Source organism: Phascolarctos cinereus, unplaced genomic scaffold (genome assembly GCF_003287225.1).
Source record: "Phascolarctos cinereus isolate Bilbo 61053 unplaced genomic scaffold, phaCin_HiC Scaffold_9;HRSCAF=440, whole genome shotgun sequence".
In the NCBI taxonomy this organism is placed as follows: Eukaryota; Metazoa; Chordata; class Mammalia; order Diprotodontia; family Phascolarctidae; genus Phascolarctos; species Phascolarctos cinereus.
The window spans coordinates 158,108,638-158,125,014 of NW_027556402.1; the positions used below are offsets into that span (position 1 = coordinate 158,108,638).

Consider the following 16,377-nt stretch of genomic DNA (forward strand, 5'->3'; position numbering starts at 1 on the left):
TTTAAACTACCCTTCACCGCTTGACCCTGCTCCATAAAGTGACATTGCTTATTATCTTCCATTATCCTTTTCTACAAGATTTTCACAAAACAGCCTGATTCTAAACTATTATTGTTTTTGACTATTATTCATGTCTTTCTGCTTGCCAACTACATCAAGTTCTTTTTAGGCTCTTTGGGTCCCTCCAAATGTCACTTCAGTTGATCTCCTCCTGAATATTGTCTCCTCTCCAGACTTTTATGACATTGATTTCTGCTGGCTCTCCTACTTCACTGACCACTTCTCAGTCTCCTTTGCTGGTTCTTCATACAGGTCACATCCACTAACCATAAGCGTCACCTAAAGCTGTGTCCTGAGCATTCTTCTCTTTGCTTTTTCAAACTGTCTCACTTGGTGAGCTCATAAGAGGTAATGCAACAAGGGAAGAAGGATCCAACAGAAGAAGACTGCAGAATTTTAATGGCTAATTATAGCATTGAAATTGGAGAGTCAGATCAGAATTGGTTGCCTAGGAAAGTACTGAGGGATAGAAAGATTGAGATCTTAATAAGAGTCAAGAATAGGTTTAGGAGGGGTGAGGCATAGATAGAAATAGAATAATGGGAGGTTATGGCTTAGCAGAATAAGTAGATAGGTGGATAGAATGGCAGATTTTCTAATTAAGGAATTAGAACACTTATCGGTGCCAGTGAGATTCAGCATGTAGCCATCCCTAAGTGAGGCTAAGGGAGAATGAAAAGAGTAGAGCATGGGATTTATGGCAGCTAAGGAATTGGGAGACAAAATGGGCTTGAGACAGAATCAGTGTGAATTTTAAAGAACCCTAATATAAGGACAGGAGCTAGGGAGGAGAGGAAGATGGTGAGCCAGGTGCTGAACCCCTTTGAGAAAAGAGGGAAACTGACCTCAGGGCCAGTGCACAGCCATCTGTTGGTTAAGTCCTATCAATTCTACCTAAACATCCCTCACATCGGAATATTGTATTAATGCCCTACCTAGTCTCCTCTTTCCTATATTCTCTAGTCCACCCATCCTAGATGTTCTTAACAAAGTAGCTTTCTTATAACAATGCTCTATCATGTCATCTTCCTATTCAGAGTCCTTCAATATCTTTCCATTGCTTACTAAAGTCCAAACATCATGACATTCAATGCCCTCTAACATCTTGCCCAACCAACCTTTCTAGTCTTACTTCCTACTATTTGCCTTTATTCACCTAAATTTGTCTACTCTTTATTTCCTGAAGAGGCCTTGTGCTTATCATATATAAAAATCACAGATAAGACTATGAACTTAACATTTTATCAATTATATGGATTAGTCACTGATGACAGTATCAACTATAGGCAGTGGTAAGAGATCATGCATTGTATTCACAGCATTAAAGAAAAGAAAAGAATATTCTACTTCTAAATGACCATTCAAAAGAAATATCCATAGACTTCCACTTCCACAAGAGAAGCAATGGGTTCTATTTTCATTAGATTGTGTGCTCCTTGAAGGTAGAGACTTGCCTTTTGCCTCCTCTTGTATCCCCAAAATTTAGCACAATGTCTGGCATATAGTAGACACTTAGTAATGTTTATTGATTGACTGGATGATTAATCTCCTTAATGCCCAAGTCTCTTCTGAGAAGTAGGGTGGCACTAACTCTTTTAGTCATTAGCTCGTCATCAGCTGGAATCAAGTTTAATTGCAAATCAATAGCTGAAAGCAAATCTATACTACATCTCATACAATTCCATTACAGTAAATGATAGAACCTTCATTAGTCTTGCATCATTAAAAATCGAGCAAAAAACTCACATAAGAACACCCTAATGCTTTAATGTATAACTTAAATTTATCCAATTTCACCTTTCCCAAAAGAAAATCCACCAAAAGACCCACCACTCCTAACGCTAAGTCTCCTCTATTTCCTTCTGTAATGCTCATACAAATACTGGATATTGGTGAATAAACAGCGTCATGTTCTTAAGGTTCCATTTATGGTACGCTTGTTCTGCTTCTGTTATTTAACACATCTGAATGGTTTTTTAAAAAATCAATTTTACAAGTGAATACAATAGTAGTATATCAGGGTATAAGCTGATATTTTTTCTCTTACCTTTCTCCTCTTGATTCTCTTCACTCTCTGACTCCTTTGGTGTAAAGATGTCTTTAATAGAAATTAGGTCATTTTTAAAGCTCTCCAGTTTCTCTCCATCAAGTGATGCTAAAAATGACTGAACCTGCAAACAAAATGGGTCAACTTAATGTCCATCTATACTGTTTTTCTTTATTAATAAGTATCAGCTTTACTTCTTCCTAAGAATCATGTACCTGACACTCAATTACCACCATCAAGTAATTTAGTTAGTGGGAGGAAGTTAGAATTTGGGGAACAAATTAGATAGTTAAGTTAGGATTTTTAGCCATGAGACTACCATTTAGTAAAAGACTATCTATCAATATGACTTCTTATTTTAATTTAGGAACTTAAAATACACTCTACCTTTTCTACAGAACTGGAAAGGGACAGGTCAACATAAGATCTAAAATTATTGATTCAAACATTTGATAAAAGCACATAAATTACTAATAAGGCATTTTTACCAGCTTCCTCATTAACATAAGCCTGATCCACATTTAATAAGTACTTATTTTACAACCAGAGAGGAACTGTGAATAATGAAGCTTGAAAATAATCAGCAAGAAACATATTAATTGTTAGCTCTTCATCAGCTGGAATCAAGTTTAATTGCAAGTCAATAGCTGAAAGCAAATCCATACTTTGGGATTTTTGCAGCCAACTGTGTTTTGGAATATAATGTAAAGTCTGCATTTGTTTGCAACAAATATCACTCATATTTAGGTTGTGGGCAAAGTAGCATACATTTACATTACCATCCATAAGTACAGTCATATTTTCAAAATGGTGGGTTTTTTTTTAACATTTAGAAAAGTAAGTTTAAGATTGAGAGGCAGCAAGGTATAGTAGATAGAGAGCCAGTCTTGGAGTCAGGGAAGATCTAGATTCCATTCCTACGTCAAACGTAGGCTGTATGACTCTAGGCAAGCCACTTAACCTCACAATACCCTTGAAGCAACTGTTTTGGAAAATAAATTTCAGATAAGGTCCCAATTTGTATTGATAGGAGTTCCAAAACCAATGCAATCTCAGGTCCAGTCCAAAAAGAAAAGTTCAGGATAAATGCATTAGAATACAGCATTTTTAAGAGCAAAAAAGGATGTAGTAATCTCCATTCACATTTCAAACTAAAAAACTGTGCCAGTTTTGCTAAATTTGGTCATTCAATTTCAATTGAAGAAACACTGTGTACTATGTACGAGGTACTGCTCCTGTCCTCAAGAAGCTTACATTCTACTTATATTCATCCTAGTTTTGAGATAGATATACATCTTAGGATGGTATTAACTGGAACGCCACTCAAGTTTTATGCTCTCTGAACTAAACACTACTTTCTTTCAGTTCTTTGGATGTTTTAGTGGTTTAGTAGTGTTTGTGATCTTTAAGTCCAGTTCATTCATCTTTTTATTATCTTATTTATTCATTCGTTTATGCAATAAATATTTCTTGAGAAATTACCATTTGTCTAGCAAAAGCCAGGTGCTATGGGGTATTCCTTGCTCTTAAAGATCTTACAGTTTAATTGGATAGACAAGGCAAAACACAAGATAATTAAATAACAGGAGTAAAATGATTATGTAAAGTACCATTTTAAGAGTTATAATGAGGCAGTAGATGATCAGTTGTCCAATGAGTGGTACAGTCTTCTTTTACTAATCAGGCTGTTCCATCTATTTTTCTAATTTTTTTAGGATTTAGGATTCCAGGTGGTACTGGAATCTTAGGATCATTTGTCTTAGAATCCACAATCGTTAAAGACCACCAATGTACTTGGGGCTATTTCAGATTGAGCCTTGTAAACAAACAATTGTAAAAGAACATGAATGAACAGCAACATGAAATACATTGAGATATTATAACTTAAAAGCATAACATTCATAAAATATAAATAGCAAATAGACCTGCTTTATAGAGTCTTCCTCTTTTCACAGGAATGCTATAATGGCTGCAAGTGTATAAGGGCTAATGTGATATGATAGAAAAAATATCTGAGTATGGAGTCAGAATATCCCAACAATGTAAGAGGAGATAATGTAAGAGGAGATAATGTGATACAGTTCTGGTCAGAGGGACCTGGGTCCAAATCTCCCCTCTGACATTGTGCGATCTTGTACAAGCCAGTTAACTTTCCTGGTTTCCTCATCAGTAAAATGAAGGGCTTGGACCAAATGGCTCTGAGGTTTGTGCCAGCTCTCTATCTATGAGCCTAAGAGAAATATGTTGTTGTGTGGAGTTACAAAGCCCTTCTCTGGCTGTGGCCCATGCACCTCAGCTAATGGAGCTACAGCCAGAGGAAACAGCTCCAGGAAAAAAGCTGTGTTTTGTCAACTTAATCTCATACCAGGGACTTTCCTTTACCAGCTGCTCTGGAAAGACTGTAATCACTCTAGATCAGGGTTTCTTAAACTTTTCCCACTAGACCCCTTTCTGGAACTGCCTGGCCTGAGGGAAGATAAAGTACAAAGTGTGCATGCTTTATGTTCAGAACCAAGGCTGCAGTGAAGTTGCTTGGTGCAACATCAGCAAGTGGTGCCAGAAACACCTCGGATTTGTTACGCATTTGATTTTTAATTAATTTTTGGTTGTTGTGTGCTTAGAAATCTTCTGCTGTTGCCAAATTTTTCATGACCCCACATGGGGTCCTGACCCACAGATTAAGAACTGCTGCTCTAGATAATATGTGTAAATATATTTAACATATGTAAAATATATGTAAAAATACAAGTAAACCTTAAAATGCTATACAAATCTAACAATTATTTTTATTATTACTATTAAATCAAAAGGGAATTTCTAGGTTCTTCTCCGTCACAAACTTGCAGGGGGAGAAGAGCTCTAAAAAAGAGTGACAATAATACTGGAGACCTTAGTTCAAATGCTATGTTAGCTGTGTGACTTTGGGTAAGTCAATTAACCCTTTGGGGCCTCCAAATTTTTTTTGTAAAATGAGTAGATTAAACTAGATGATCTCAGAGGTCCCTTCCAGCTCTAAATCTTATGATGCTATGTTTTAAAGAAGGCAGTAAATTATATGGGAAAGGCCTTGCCTCAGAATGTGAGCTCCTTGAGGGAAGGGACCATGTTTGTTTGTATCTCTAGTGCTTAGCCCAGTGCCTAACATATATTCAGTTATTCAGTCATGTCCAACTCTTTGTGACCTCATGGACCATACCATGCCAATACTCTCCATGGGGTTTTCTTAGCAAACATACTGTAGTGGTTTGCCATTTCCTTCTTCAGTGAATTAAGGCAAACAGAAAGTGACTTGCCCAGGGTCACACAGCTAGTAAGTGTCTGAGGCCACATTTGAACTCAAGTTTTCTTCTTTTTCTTCTTCTTTTTTTTTGCTTTTAAATTCAGAAATTTATTCTGTTTAACCCACAAGCTTTATATTGCTTTATTAAAAAAAAGAAAGAAAAAAAAGAAAAAAACCCAACAAAAACAAAATAAAATAAAATGGTGAAAACATGACAATCCAAAATTAAGATCCTTTCACTTTTCAAAAATCAGCTCTGAAAGTTCAGTCTACCAATTAGAAGAACCCTAACAAAACAAGAATTGTAACTGGGGCAATGATGTCATTTCACAAACAGAAGTTTGTACAACTGAAGGAAACTTTCTGGGGCATAAATGTCCTTACAAGCAAATAGGGGGTGGGTTAGGGGGTACAAGACAGGAAAAAATGATAGGCCCAGTGCTCTATCCACTGAACCATCTAGCTATCTCCATATACTTGGCATATGATAGGTGCTTAATAAATGCTTGCTGGCTGACCTTGTTAACTGAATGAACAGAGTATATACTTGAATTAAGAAGTATTTCCTTCATAAATTGTAAATCCCTTCCTTCCAGCCACTAGGTCACATTTATTATCACAGATGATATCAGATACCACATTTTAGTGTTCATTAGTAAGAATTTTATTTTCCTTAGTATACTGTGGCCAACATGTTTGCAAACAGGACAGTACTTGGCTCTCTTGTAAGATGAATTTGCTAGGTTTCTGTTAGTCTGAGAAAACAGAAATGTAACCTGGCCCTTCATACCACAGGTATGTATTTCTAACACTACAGTGTTGCAAATACCGACACAATTCGCAAAGCCAGATGTCTCTAAGACCTGCAGTTCCTCAGTGAAGCCTAAATGGACGTGAAGCTCCCTGTTTTGTTAAATATCAAAACAAGGGCATAGGGAACAGGGTGGTACTCATGAGAGCAGTCTCCAAGAAAGCTCTTCATGCCTGCTTGGCCATGTGTCATCCCCCAGATAGCAAAGGCCTGATCCCTAAAGGATCGATGCTCCTCTGAGAAGCTGGGGGTGGGGGAAAGAAACGTTTTTCAGCAATACTTTTCCATCAAATGCCAATGGTCATGGTGACTTCCATCTTGCTGCTGCTTCTTTAGGGGCTGGGTGTTGGCAGCAGAAGCAATAAAAACTGGAGAATATGGCTAAGCTCTGAGCATGGGTAGTTCATCATTGTCACTAACAAAGACAGTAACATAGAGACAAATGAGACTTTAAAAAAAGGACTAATCCTGATGGTAGACATTCTGGTATCCTTAATGTTTAAGGGAAACATTTAAACAAGGATCGTTTTGAACATTTCCTGGATGAACTACATACCTTGATTTCGCTTTCATTAGAGAGAATTTCTAGGGCTTCCAGGTGTGACAAGCCTTGATATTCATCAAAAAGCATCCCATAGTGTGCCGTTCTTTCTGCTGTGAGCTGCTGAGCCAATCTCTGCTTCTCTTTTTCTTTGGCTTCCCTTAACATCTGCAGAAATATACAACGTTTGCAAGCCCGACTGCTTATTTAAATACTCTCCAGCCTCCTCTGATAGAAAAGAGAAATTTTAAAGAATTGAACTTGTATTTGGAAAGATTAAAGTTTGGGTTACTCTGGCCTTTCTCAGAAGGCTTCCTTTTTGTTCACCTCCTTAATAAAATATTTAGGTTGTGGTCTACTTTTGATTTTCCTTGTGGCCATTTGCAAATGTCTTTATTTATTGATTACTTTTTTAAAATTGCTTTAGCCATCACCAGGAATGGAATACAAATTAAAATCCCAGTTTATAAATGTGTTTTCAGGATTCTTAAAAGCTAGATTTCTTTCTCCAGAAATATGTCTGTGACTGAGTTCCTTTCTGTATTGATGGGTTTTACTCTTTTTTTTAAATTGATAACATTACCAAATAAAAAGACAATAAAATAGAAACAAGGATCACAGGCAGTTTCAATATGCTGCACTTGCTTTCTTTCCTCCTAAGCATGCTTTATTTGATTCCTCATAAAATTTATGAGGGTGCTAGGTTTATAGCTTTTATTCTTCTACCCATGACAGATACTGTAAAAATACGGGGCCCAAGCTCTGGCTCACACACAGATCACCAGGGGAAGCACTCTGCTATCGCTGTTTATTTTATAACCAAGAAATAAAAAAACAAAACCCTAATTGGCTTTATTCCCTTTTATGTACACAAGGATAGTGGCCAGGACCCTTTTAGCACACAGATGATTCTCTCTCCCATCTGTCTTTGAGACCAAATTAGTGCCAGCTTTTTGAAAGCTTTCTATCTAAACCAGTCTAGTTATTGCTGGGAATTCCTTTTAACTCCTTTAATATAACCTAGTATGACCACTGAGTTCTGAGCCTGAGGTTGGAAAATGAACAAACAAAAGGAAGATAAATGGCTGCCCAGTTTTTCCAACCCTTCCCTCTATTGACTTCTACCTAACATATTAAACATTAGAGAATAGTAGTCATAAGGGAAAAGGAGGTTGGGGAAAAAAAGTCAACTAAAAGGGGAAAAACTAAGATCAGTACTTTGGGATGGTTTGTACCACTCAGAAGTGGGCTACTTCAGCTTTGTTACACCAATGGATTCATGGTCTTATCAGTTTAAGTATACCCCCCAACAGTGTGTATCATCATTCATCCATGTCTTCAATTCCTGCTTTAACCCATATCCTTCCAAAGACAGTTCTTACCCATATCCCCCAAAAAATCCACAAGGAGGCCATACAATGTGACAGGGTCCTTCCTGTTGTTTGATTGACACGGTATACATATCAACGAATTTCCAATTGACAGTCAAAGAATATGAAAAGGCAGTTTTCAAAGGAAGAAATACAAGCTATCAAGAGCCATTTGGAAGAAAAAGGATCCAAAATCACCAATAGAGAGATGCAACTCTGAGGCTCCACTTTATACCCAATAGAGTGGCAAATTTGACAAAAAAGGGAAAATTATAAGTGTTGAAGGAGCTATGGAATAACAGGGAGATTAATGCAGTGTTGGTTCAGCCATTCAGGACAGCAATTGGAACTATGCCCCAAAGTTACTCAGCTGTTCATACCTTTTAACACAGGGATACTACTATTGGGCCTATATCACGAAGACATCAAAGAGCATGGGAGAGGAACCATATATCCAAAAGTGTTTAAATAATTCTTTTTATGGTGGCAAAAAACTGGAAACTAAGGGGTAGCCATCAGTTGGTAAGAGGAAGAGAAAATAAATATTTATTCCCATGTAACCAAGGAAAACCAGTGGCACTTTATGGAAGTGTTTAAAAAAGACCAACATCTCTCTTTTTAGGATGATCTGCATTAAATCCTACTATGAATCAGTGGGACACATTACCCAAGACTCTTTGAGCTATATAATATCAATTAGGCCTTAACTTTTTCTGTTAAGACTGGAAAATGGCTAGCATGTTTCCCTAGTGAAGGTAAATTGCATAATCAGTTCCCTCTCACTTCTCTTACTCTGGGTTGTCTTGTTCCCAATCACTGTTTTGAACTCCTGGCCAGTCTGTTTTGTCCCATCTAGTTTTTTGATTACACTGTTAATGGCTGCTATTTATACTTGGCTTCTCTACTATTGCTTAATCCCCACTGGCATAAGCAACTGCTCATCAATCGTCCCAGAAGTTGACTTTTTATACCCCAGCCCTGTTCTTGGCCCTACCCTTAAAAAAGCCAGGTTGGACAGACAGTTACCAGAGAGGCTATACTTAAGTTCTACTATAATAGGAACTCTGAGCCCCTTGGCTGCAATAGATTTTTTTTTGTTGTTGTTCAGTCGTTTCACTCATGTCTGACTGTGACATTTTGGGGGGTTTTCTTGGCAGAGATACCAGAGTGATTTGCCATTTCCTTTTCCTGCTCTTTTTACAGATGAGGAAACTGAGGTAAACAGGGTTAAGTGCTTGCCCAGGGTCAGGAAGATGAGTCTTCCTGATTCCAGGGCTGGCACTCTATTTACTGTGCCACTTAGCTGCCCAAAATTTTCAGAGATTACTGCTAATAGGAGACTAATGAAGGCACTTAGAGAAAACAATTCTTATGGATTCCAATTATTGAATCATGAAACTATATACTTATCCTCTACGTACATGGAATGTATCACACCAGATGGTCCTTGTAACAAAACCACAAGTCCTAAGGGTAATATTTTTGATCTCAGGTAATTAACATCTTCAGCAGATGAGGCCTTCTCATTAGTTTACAAGGAGTACAGTAATCCCACTGGGAATGCTGACCTCCTGTCTAGATGATGGGCATGCTAATAAGATGCACAGTACTTCACAGGGGAAATGGATTGGGGAATTTACTATGTCTGCTCCAATGCAAGTAAGCCAGTTTCTACTATGATTACCCAGCAAAGTGATAATGATGTGGTGATTGTGATTACTACCTCAGTCTACTGAATGTGCTTCTTATTTAGGGGAAATGATGTGCTCCTCAAGTTGACCTACAGTAAACCTCCTGGTTTTGTACTGGCTTACTGAATTGAAGCTTCACTGTGATACCTAATAACACCACAAACCAAGCAAAGGGCTTTAAGCACTAAGTTCAATGGCCTGGAAGCAAAGAACAAAGCTTTGAGGTCTTCTATTATGGCTAATTTTCTGTCTAGTCAAATCATTGCAGTTTGGAGCTGGACTTGAATTCAGGAAGACCTTGGTTCATATGCTTTCTCGGACATGTGGTAGTTATGGGACCAAAAGCAATTTACTTAATTTGTCTGAGCCTCAGTTTCCTCTTCTGTAAAGAGGAGATAATACCTATAGCAGCCATCTCCCAGAGTTGTTATAAGGCTCCAGTGACATTATGTATCAAAACCACTTTGCCTTGCAAATTTTTAAGGCATTATGTAAGTTATCACCATCCCCATCATCATTACTGGAGTCCTCTCCAATAAAAATTCTCACTTCCTCTAAACAAAGAAAGGGTTAATGATAATGTAAGGATTAATAAAATAATGCATGCAGATTACCCTTAGGCATTTGGATGTTGTACCAGTTAACTTATTATTTACTAAAATAACAATTTCCCTCTAACTGGTTTCATTGTTTCAGATGGAAATCTGACTCAGACATTTTAGTAGCAGCAGCTACATTGCAGTGGCTAGAGTACCAGATTCAGAGTCAGGAAGATCTGAATTCAAGTTCTTCCAGACGGTTACTAGCCATGTGATCTTTGGCAAGTTTCCTCATCTGCAAAATGGGGCTACTAATAGTACCTACTTTATAGGTTGTTGTGAGGGTTAAATGAGACAGAATACGTAAAGCATCTTGCACGCTGTAAAGCGTGGTATAAATGCTATTATTATTATTATTGTTTATCCGTAGGAAAGTTGGACTAGATTAGAGAGTTTTAACCTTTTTCGTGTCATTGACCCATTTGGCAGTCTGGTAAAGCCCATGAATCCCTTGCCAAAGTAATGTTTTTTAATGCATTAAATAAAATGCATAATGAAACAGAAAGGAGACCAATAATGTTGAAATTCACTTATCAAAATATTTAAAAAATTGGGGCAGCTAGGTGGCACAGTGGATAGAGTACTGGCCCTGAAGTCAGGAGGACCTGAGTTCAAATCCAGCCTCAGACCAAACACTTGACACTCACTAGCTGTGTGACCCTGGGCAAGTCACTTAATCCCAATTGCCTAAAAAAAAAACAACTAAAAATATTTTAAAAATAAATTTCATGGACTGGAGAGGACTCTCTAAGGGCCCTATCGACTTTAAATCTATGATCTTACCTGAGATAAAGAAACTGTTCGCTCCATCAATATTTTGGTCCGCTTAAAACCTGGATCACTTTCTGCAAGGACATTCATAGTTTTCTTGCCGATGAATTCCAAAGCATCCAGGCCACCACTTAAGACACTTTTACCCTACACAGGAGATGATTCAACAGGATTAGATTTTTTACTCTGTTGTTTTGCAGGAGTGACAATTCAGTGTCAGTCACTTATCTTTAAAAGTTAAACTCAATATAAATCCTCTACTTTGACTCATCACCAGGTTTATAACACACCTAATTATTTCTTTTCCTAAGGGATCTCTATAATCCATACAGTGACTGTGTGAATAAAACAAAGAATTATGCTCAGTAAATATAAAAACATTACAGGCTAATTGTACTGGGTCCCTGTGTGTATTCAATACATATTTATGACATAAAGCACTAATAAGTGATAGGACTGACTTAGTAAAAAATAAATTTGAACAAAACCAAAAGATTTATGTGGAGCAATCTATTAATATGTCACATACTCTCAGTGACTTACTGTAGTGTTCTCTAAACCACCACCCTAAAGTAAAAGACCCTCAGGCTATTTTTGATGGTCTTCGCTTATCTCAGAAGTTAGCAAGATCTGTATGCAATTAGTATATTCATGAGCTATCTTGAATGTGCTGACTTACAAAGTGCTTTTGGGTTCAGAGGCCATTATTCTTTAGTACAGTCTTCCCTATACAGTTCTGGTGTTTTATCTGGTAATGTAACATTGAACATCTCAAAGCTCTGTCCCCACCATCACTACCTTACAGGTCAGTCAGGGAGAAGTCCGTTCCTGGATGTTGTGTAACAGACCAGAACAGGCCAGGACATCCACTATACTCTTACTAGCCTTAGCTGACTCAGCAAGGATGTTTAGGGTCAAGTCTTGGAGGACTAGGCATAGTGTAGTGCAGTTCTGAATAGCCCTGGAATGTTAGAATCATTAGTTTGGGCTCAGAAATATCCAAGTTTCTCTTGGCTCCTGTAGACTGGATGACTGCTCCAGGCCTGTCTATAAGCCCTCATAGAAAATTTGAGCCCAGATTGATAGTGGAATGATCTATTCCTGGAAGTCTGAAGTAGTCCTACAGTAGTAGGCACAAAATAGATTGTGTCATATGCTATTAGGCACTCCTCTTCTATGCCCTTTCCTATTAAACTAAGATTGAAGCCATCTGCCCTGAGTTCTCTCAGAGTCCCTCCATTCTTTAACGCTTCTCTGCATCATCCATACATATTCTCTCCTCCTTTCCTCTAGTCACAAAAGAGCCATCCCTATTCCTCAATAAAGCAAATTCTTCCATCTGTATCCCTAATCCCATTCCCTCGCACTTCCCCTAGGATCTTATTCTAACAGTCATTCCCTTTGTCAGCATCTTCAGTCTCTCCTTCATTGCTTATTTCCACGTTCAAGATTCCCTATAGCTAAAAGTGGCTTCCTTAACCATCCTATCCTATTCAGCTTCCATTTTCTTTCTCTTTTCCCTTTTACTATTTAAACCTCTGGAATAAATTGTTTATAACTGATTCCTTCACTTCCTCCCCACTCTACTCTCTCCCCAACCTCTTTGTAACTCAGCTTTCATCCCAATCACTGTACTGGAACTATTCACCAATGACTTCCTAACTGACAAATCCAATGGCCTCATCTTCTGTCACGTCTCAATCACATGACAATTGATATTCTCTCCTACCTGATCTTTCCTAATCCTTGGCTTCAGAGTCACATTCTCCTAGTTCTGCTATCTCTCTAAGCCTTTCTCGGTCTCCTTCACTGACTCTTCCTGACCGTGTCTAGTGGATATTCCCCAAATCTTTTCATTAGTCTTCTCCTCACCTCTGTATAATCTCCCTTAGCAATCTTATTTGTTTGCATATTGTCTTTATATTAGAATGTGAACTGCTTGAGGGAAGGGAACACATTTTTGCCATTCTTTTTATCCCCAGCACTTAGCATAGTGTCTCAATAAGCACTTAAACTCTGGTTGACTGACTCCAGCAGTTCCATGTAAATCCTCTATACAGACAACTATAAAGTCATGTCTCTATCACCGATCTCTCTTCTGAGTGCTAGAGCTGCATTTCTAGCTGCATACAGGACAACCTCAGCTGGCTATTCCACTAAAACCTCAAGCTCAATTTGTCCCAAACCAAGCTTATTAACTTTCCCATTAAGTCTGTTCCTCCTTCTGAGTCTACTATTTCTGTCATTGGCCCATCATTTATCTCCTGTGTTTTTAACTTTGGGTTGACTAGGGTAATCTGGACAATTTGAGAAGGGGTGAACATCCCCGTCAATGACACACTTTGATGACAGTGAGTCTTGGTTTTGCTCTTTAATTGCCTCTCCCTATGTATGGTGTGGATGTGGTCATGAACACTTCCTTGAGAGTATCTCTCTGGTAGCACTAACCTGCATGAGTAGAAAGGGTTCCTCCATTGGGATTATATATACCTTATCCCAATTAAATTATAGGTCCAGTCCCTATCCCTACCTGTATCTACTGTCAAAACCATGCCTCCATTTCACTCCCAATTCTCCAACTCAGGTTTGAAACTGTGGATCCTAAGAGACCGACCATCTAAGAAAAAAAAGGCAGCTCTGCTAACTGGTAAGAATGACCCCATTGGAGTCAAGTCTTGCCTCATCTGAAGGCTCTCTCCTTACTTCTGTAAATTGATGGATCTTGTGGTCTCCTTTTCTTCCTCATTCATTTCTTCCATTTCTCTTAACTCCTCCCTTTCTTAATATGTGTGTATCATATGTCTCTGAGTAATTTGAGTGGAGTCTGTATTAAAGGGAAGAGGGAACCTACTCCCAGGAGATTTTGGAGTACAGGGGAAGGTGGTAAATGTGAGTGAAAAATTGTGAACTGAATGTTAGGGACTTCTCCCAACCTAGAAAAAAAAGTAACCTGGAATAAGCATAAGATTGAAGCTAGGTCATTCTTCAATCCAAACTTAAATGTTACTCTTAAACTTGTCCTTTCTTCCTACATAAAGGTAATTTTTATTTTCTTCCTATTATTTCTATATCAAGGTCATATTTTCTCTGAAGTAGAACAAAAATTATTTCCCACAGAGTTATGAGCAAGACCTTCTCTTCTTGGATGTCTCTGATCTAGGTCACAAGTAAATAGAAGTACTAAAAAAAGAACAGGAGGAACAAAAGAAAACAGAGGAAACAGCTAGATAACTGACTGTATTATGAACAACGGTGGTGATAGTTGACAGCATTCCTCGGGATCCTGATGGGGAAGAGGGTGGACCTTCTCCAGGGCTCTGATCTATGCCAGCTTCTGCTACTAAAGAGACACAAACAATTGTCTTAGTGGGTAGATTTAATGGTCTGAACTTGAAATCCTCTTCATTACAAGCATTACATATTGAGAGATCTGTAAAGACAAGAAATTCACTGGAGTGAATTGAGAGATGCACAACAGGTAGTCCATTCCATATGAGGATCTGTTGAAGAAAAGACTCAGGGAAAACAGGATAGCTGTCTTCAAGTATTTGAAGGGCCATCACATGAAAGTAAGGTTAAATTTATTCTGCTTGGTTTCTCAGAGCAGAACTAGAAACAAATTGTGAAAACTGTCAAGAGGTATATCTTAGATCTACATATGAAAAACTTTCTAAACAATTAGAGCTGTCCAAAAGTGGAGTGAGCTCCATTGGGAGGTAGTGAGTTCCACACTACTAGAAGTGTTTAATTAGAGAATGAATGACCACTTGTCTGGAAAATTGTAAGGGGGATTCTTATTCAGGAATGGGTTGGATTAATTGGTCTCTGATGTTCCTTTCAATTCTGAGACTTTGTAATTCTTTGAATCCTTCACCTGCTGAGGTAGCATAGTCATTCTGTTACTGCACACCGCACTGCTATTACTTATATTTCCCTTCCATAAGCAAGTCCCAGGGTCTGGCTTTCTCCTGCAGGCTGTGGGTGTCTACTGCTCTGTAGGTTCCTTGCTATTCACTTCTGTCTGAAATTTATCTATTCCCCAAATTCAACACTACCTCCTCATCTTTACACAAGCTTTCCTAATGTGCCAGGAAGGCAATCCTTTCTCATCTTCATCTTTTAGAATCTTTATCTTCTTTCTAATCTCAGCCCTGGTCCCACCCATGAATATTTCATACCTTTCCCTGGTCCATATGCTTATTCCATCCACTTTTCTGCTTTCTGAATTTCCTTCCCCAAAGGAGTTCTTTAGACTGCAGGTGCATAATAGAAAGAAGATTCCTTGCATATATAGTATTTGGTAGTAATCTGTTCTCCTCCACCACTAAGAGGACTGCCATGGTACCATACCTTTATCTGTATCTACTTGTTCACCTTCAGATGACCTAGAATTTCCATTATGAATCCTGAGGGTGGCCCCTGCTTTTTCTTTAACTGCTGTTAATCCATGACCTGTAAGAGAGTAAGAATATGATAGAGGTAGGAATTTAGAAATTTTTTCTTTTATTAGAATGAAATTCTTAGTATTGCAAATTTCAATACTATATTCAAGGCTCTTTAATTTGATCAGTATGGATACTGCAGTGATGAAACTTGTGACCTCTATAAGTCACAGTCAAAAGCTGCTGTAGCTGAAAAATTTATCACTCTAGGTTGCTCCAAAGTGAAAATTCATCTAATTATAATAAAGAGAAGCAGCATGGTAGAGTGGATAGTCAGCCAGCCTTGGAGTCAAGAAGACTCGGGTTAAATCTGGCTCCTGACACATGTTAGCTGTGTATTCATGAGTAAATCATTTTACCACTCAGTGCCCCAGGGCAACCTTCCAAGACTCTAAGGAACAAATCCTGATCTACAATGGAGGAAAGTTTCTACACTAGGAACTCCTTACACTGAAGAAATAGGGAATATAATTAAACTAACAAGAGCCTAACAAAATAGAGCCTGGATTTGTTTACCTGGAATTGTTTTTCTGCATTTTATTTTTTGGAACAAGCAAATCATAGGAAAACAACTTAATATTAGGAATTAGAATCGTATATTCCAAGAGGTATGTTTTCATGATTTCAGATATGATCCTCTGTCCTACACAATGGAGGAGGCGGTCATAGGTACTGCTTCTCTAGCATTGGGAATATGGTATAATGGAATCCTTTTGACCCCATCTCCAATAAGTAGCTATTTGTTCAATCAGCATTTGATTTGCT

At 38.1% G+C, this 16,377-nt stretch overlaps 1 protein-coding gene across 3 annotated transcripts in view; it reads right to left on the bottom strand.

Annotated features, from left to right (window-relative positions):
• FAM114A1 (family with sequence similarity 114 member A1) overlaps positions 1–16,377 on the bottom strand; it is an 85,789-nt gene that overhangs the window by 21,421 nt on the left and 47,991 nt on the right. For 2 of the 3 annotated variants that reach the window (XM_078148652.1, XM_020991846.2), the window contains 5 exons: positions 15,521–15,622; positions 14,407–14,510; positions 11,183–11,317; positions 6,755–6,907; positions 2,108–2,231 (listed from right to left, as the gene is read on the bottom strand). In XM_078148652.1, coding sequence (XP_078004778.1) covers positions 2,108–2,231; positions 6,755–6,907; positions 11,183–11,317; positions 14,407–14,510; positions 15,521–15,622 — 618 coding nt within the window. The remainder of the gene's footprint in view (positions 1–2,107; positions 2,232–6,754; positions 6,908–11,182; positions 11,318–14,406; positions 14,511–15,520; positions 15,623–16,377) is intronic. The other variant, XM_020991838.2, reaches the window with a different exon arrangement.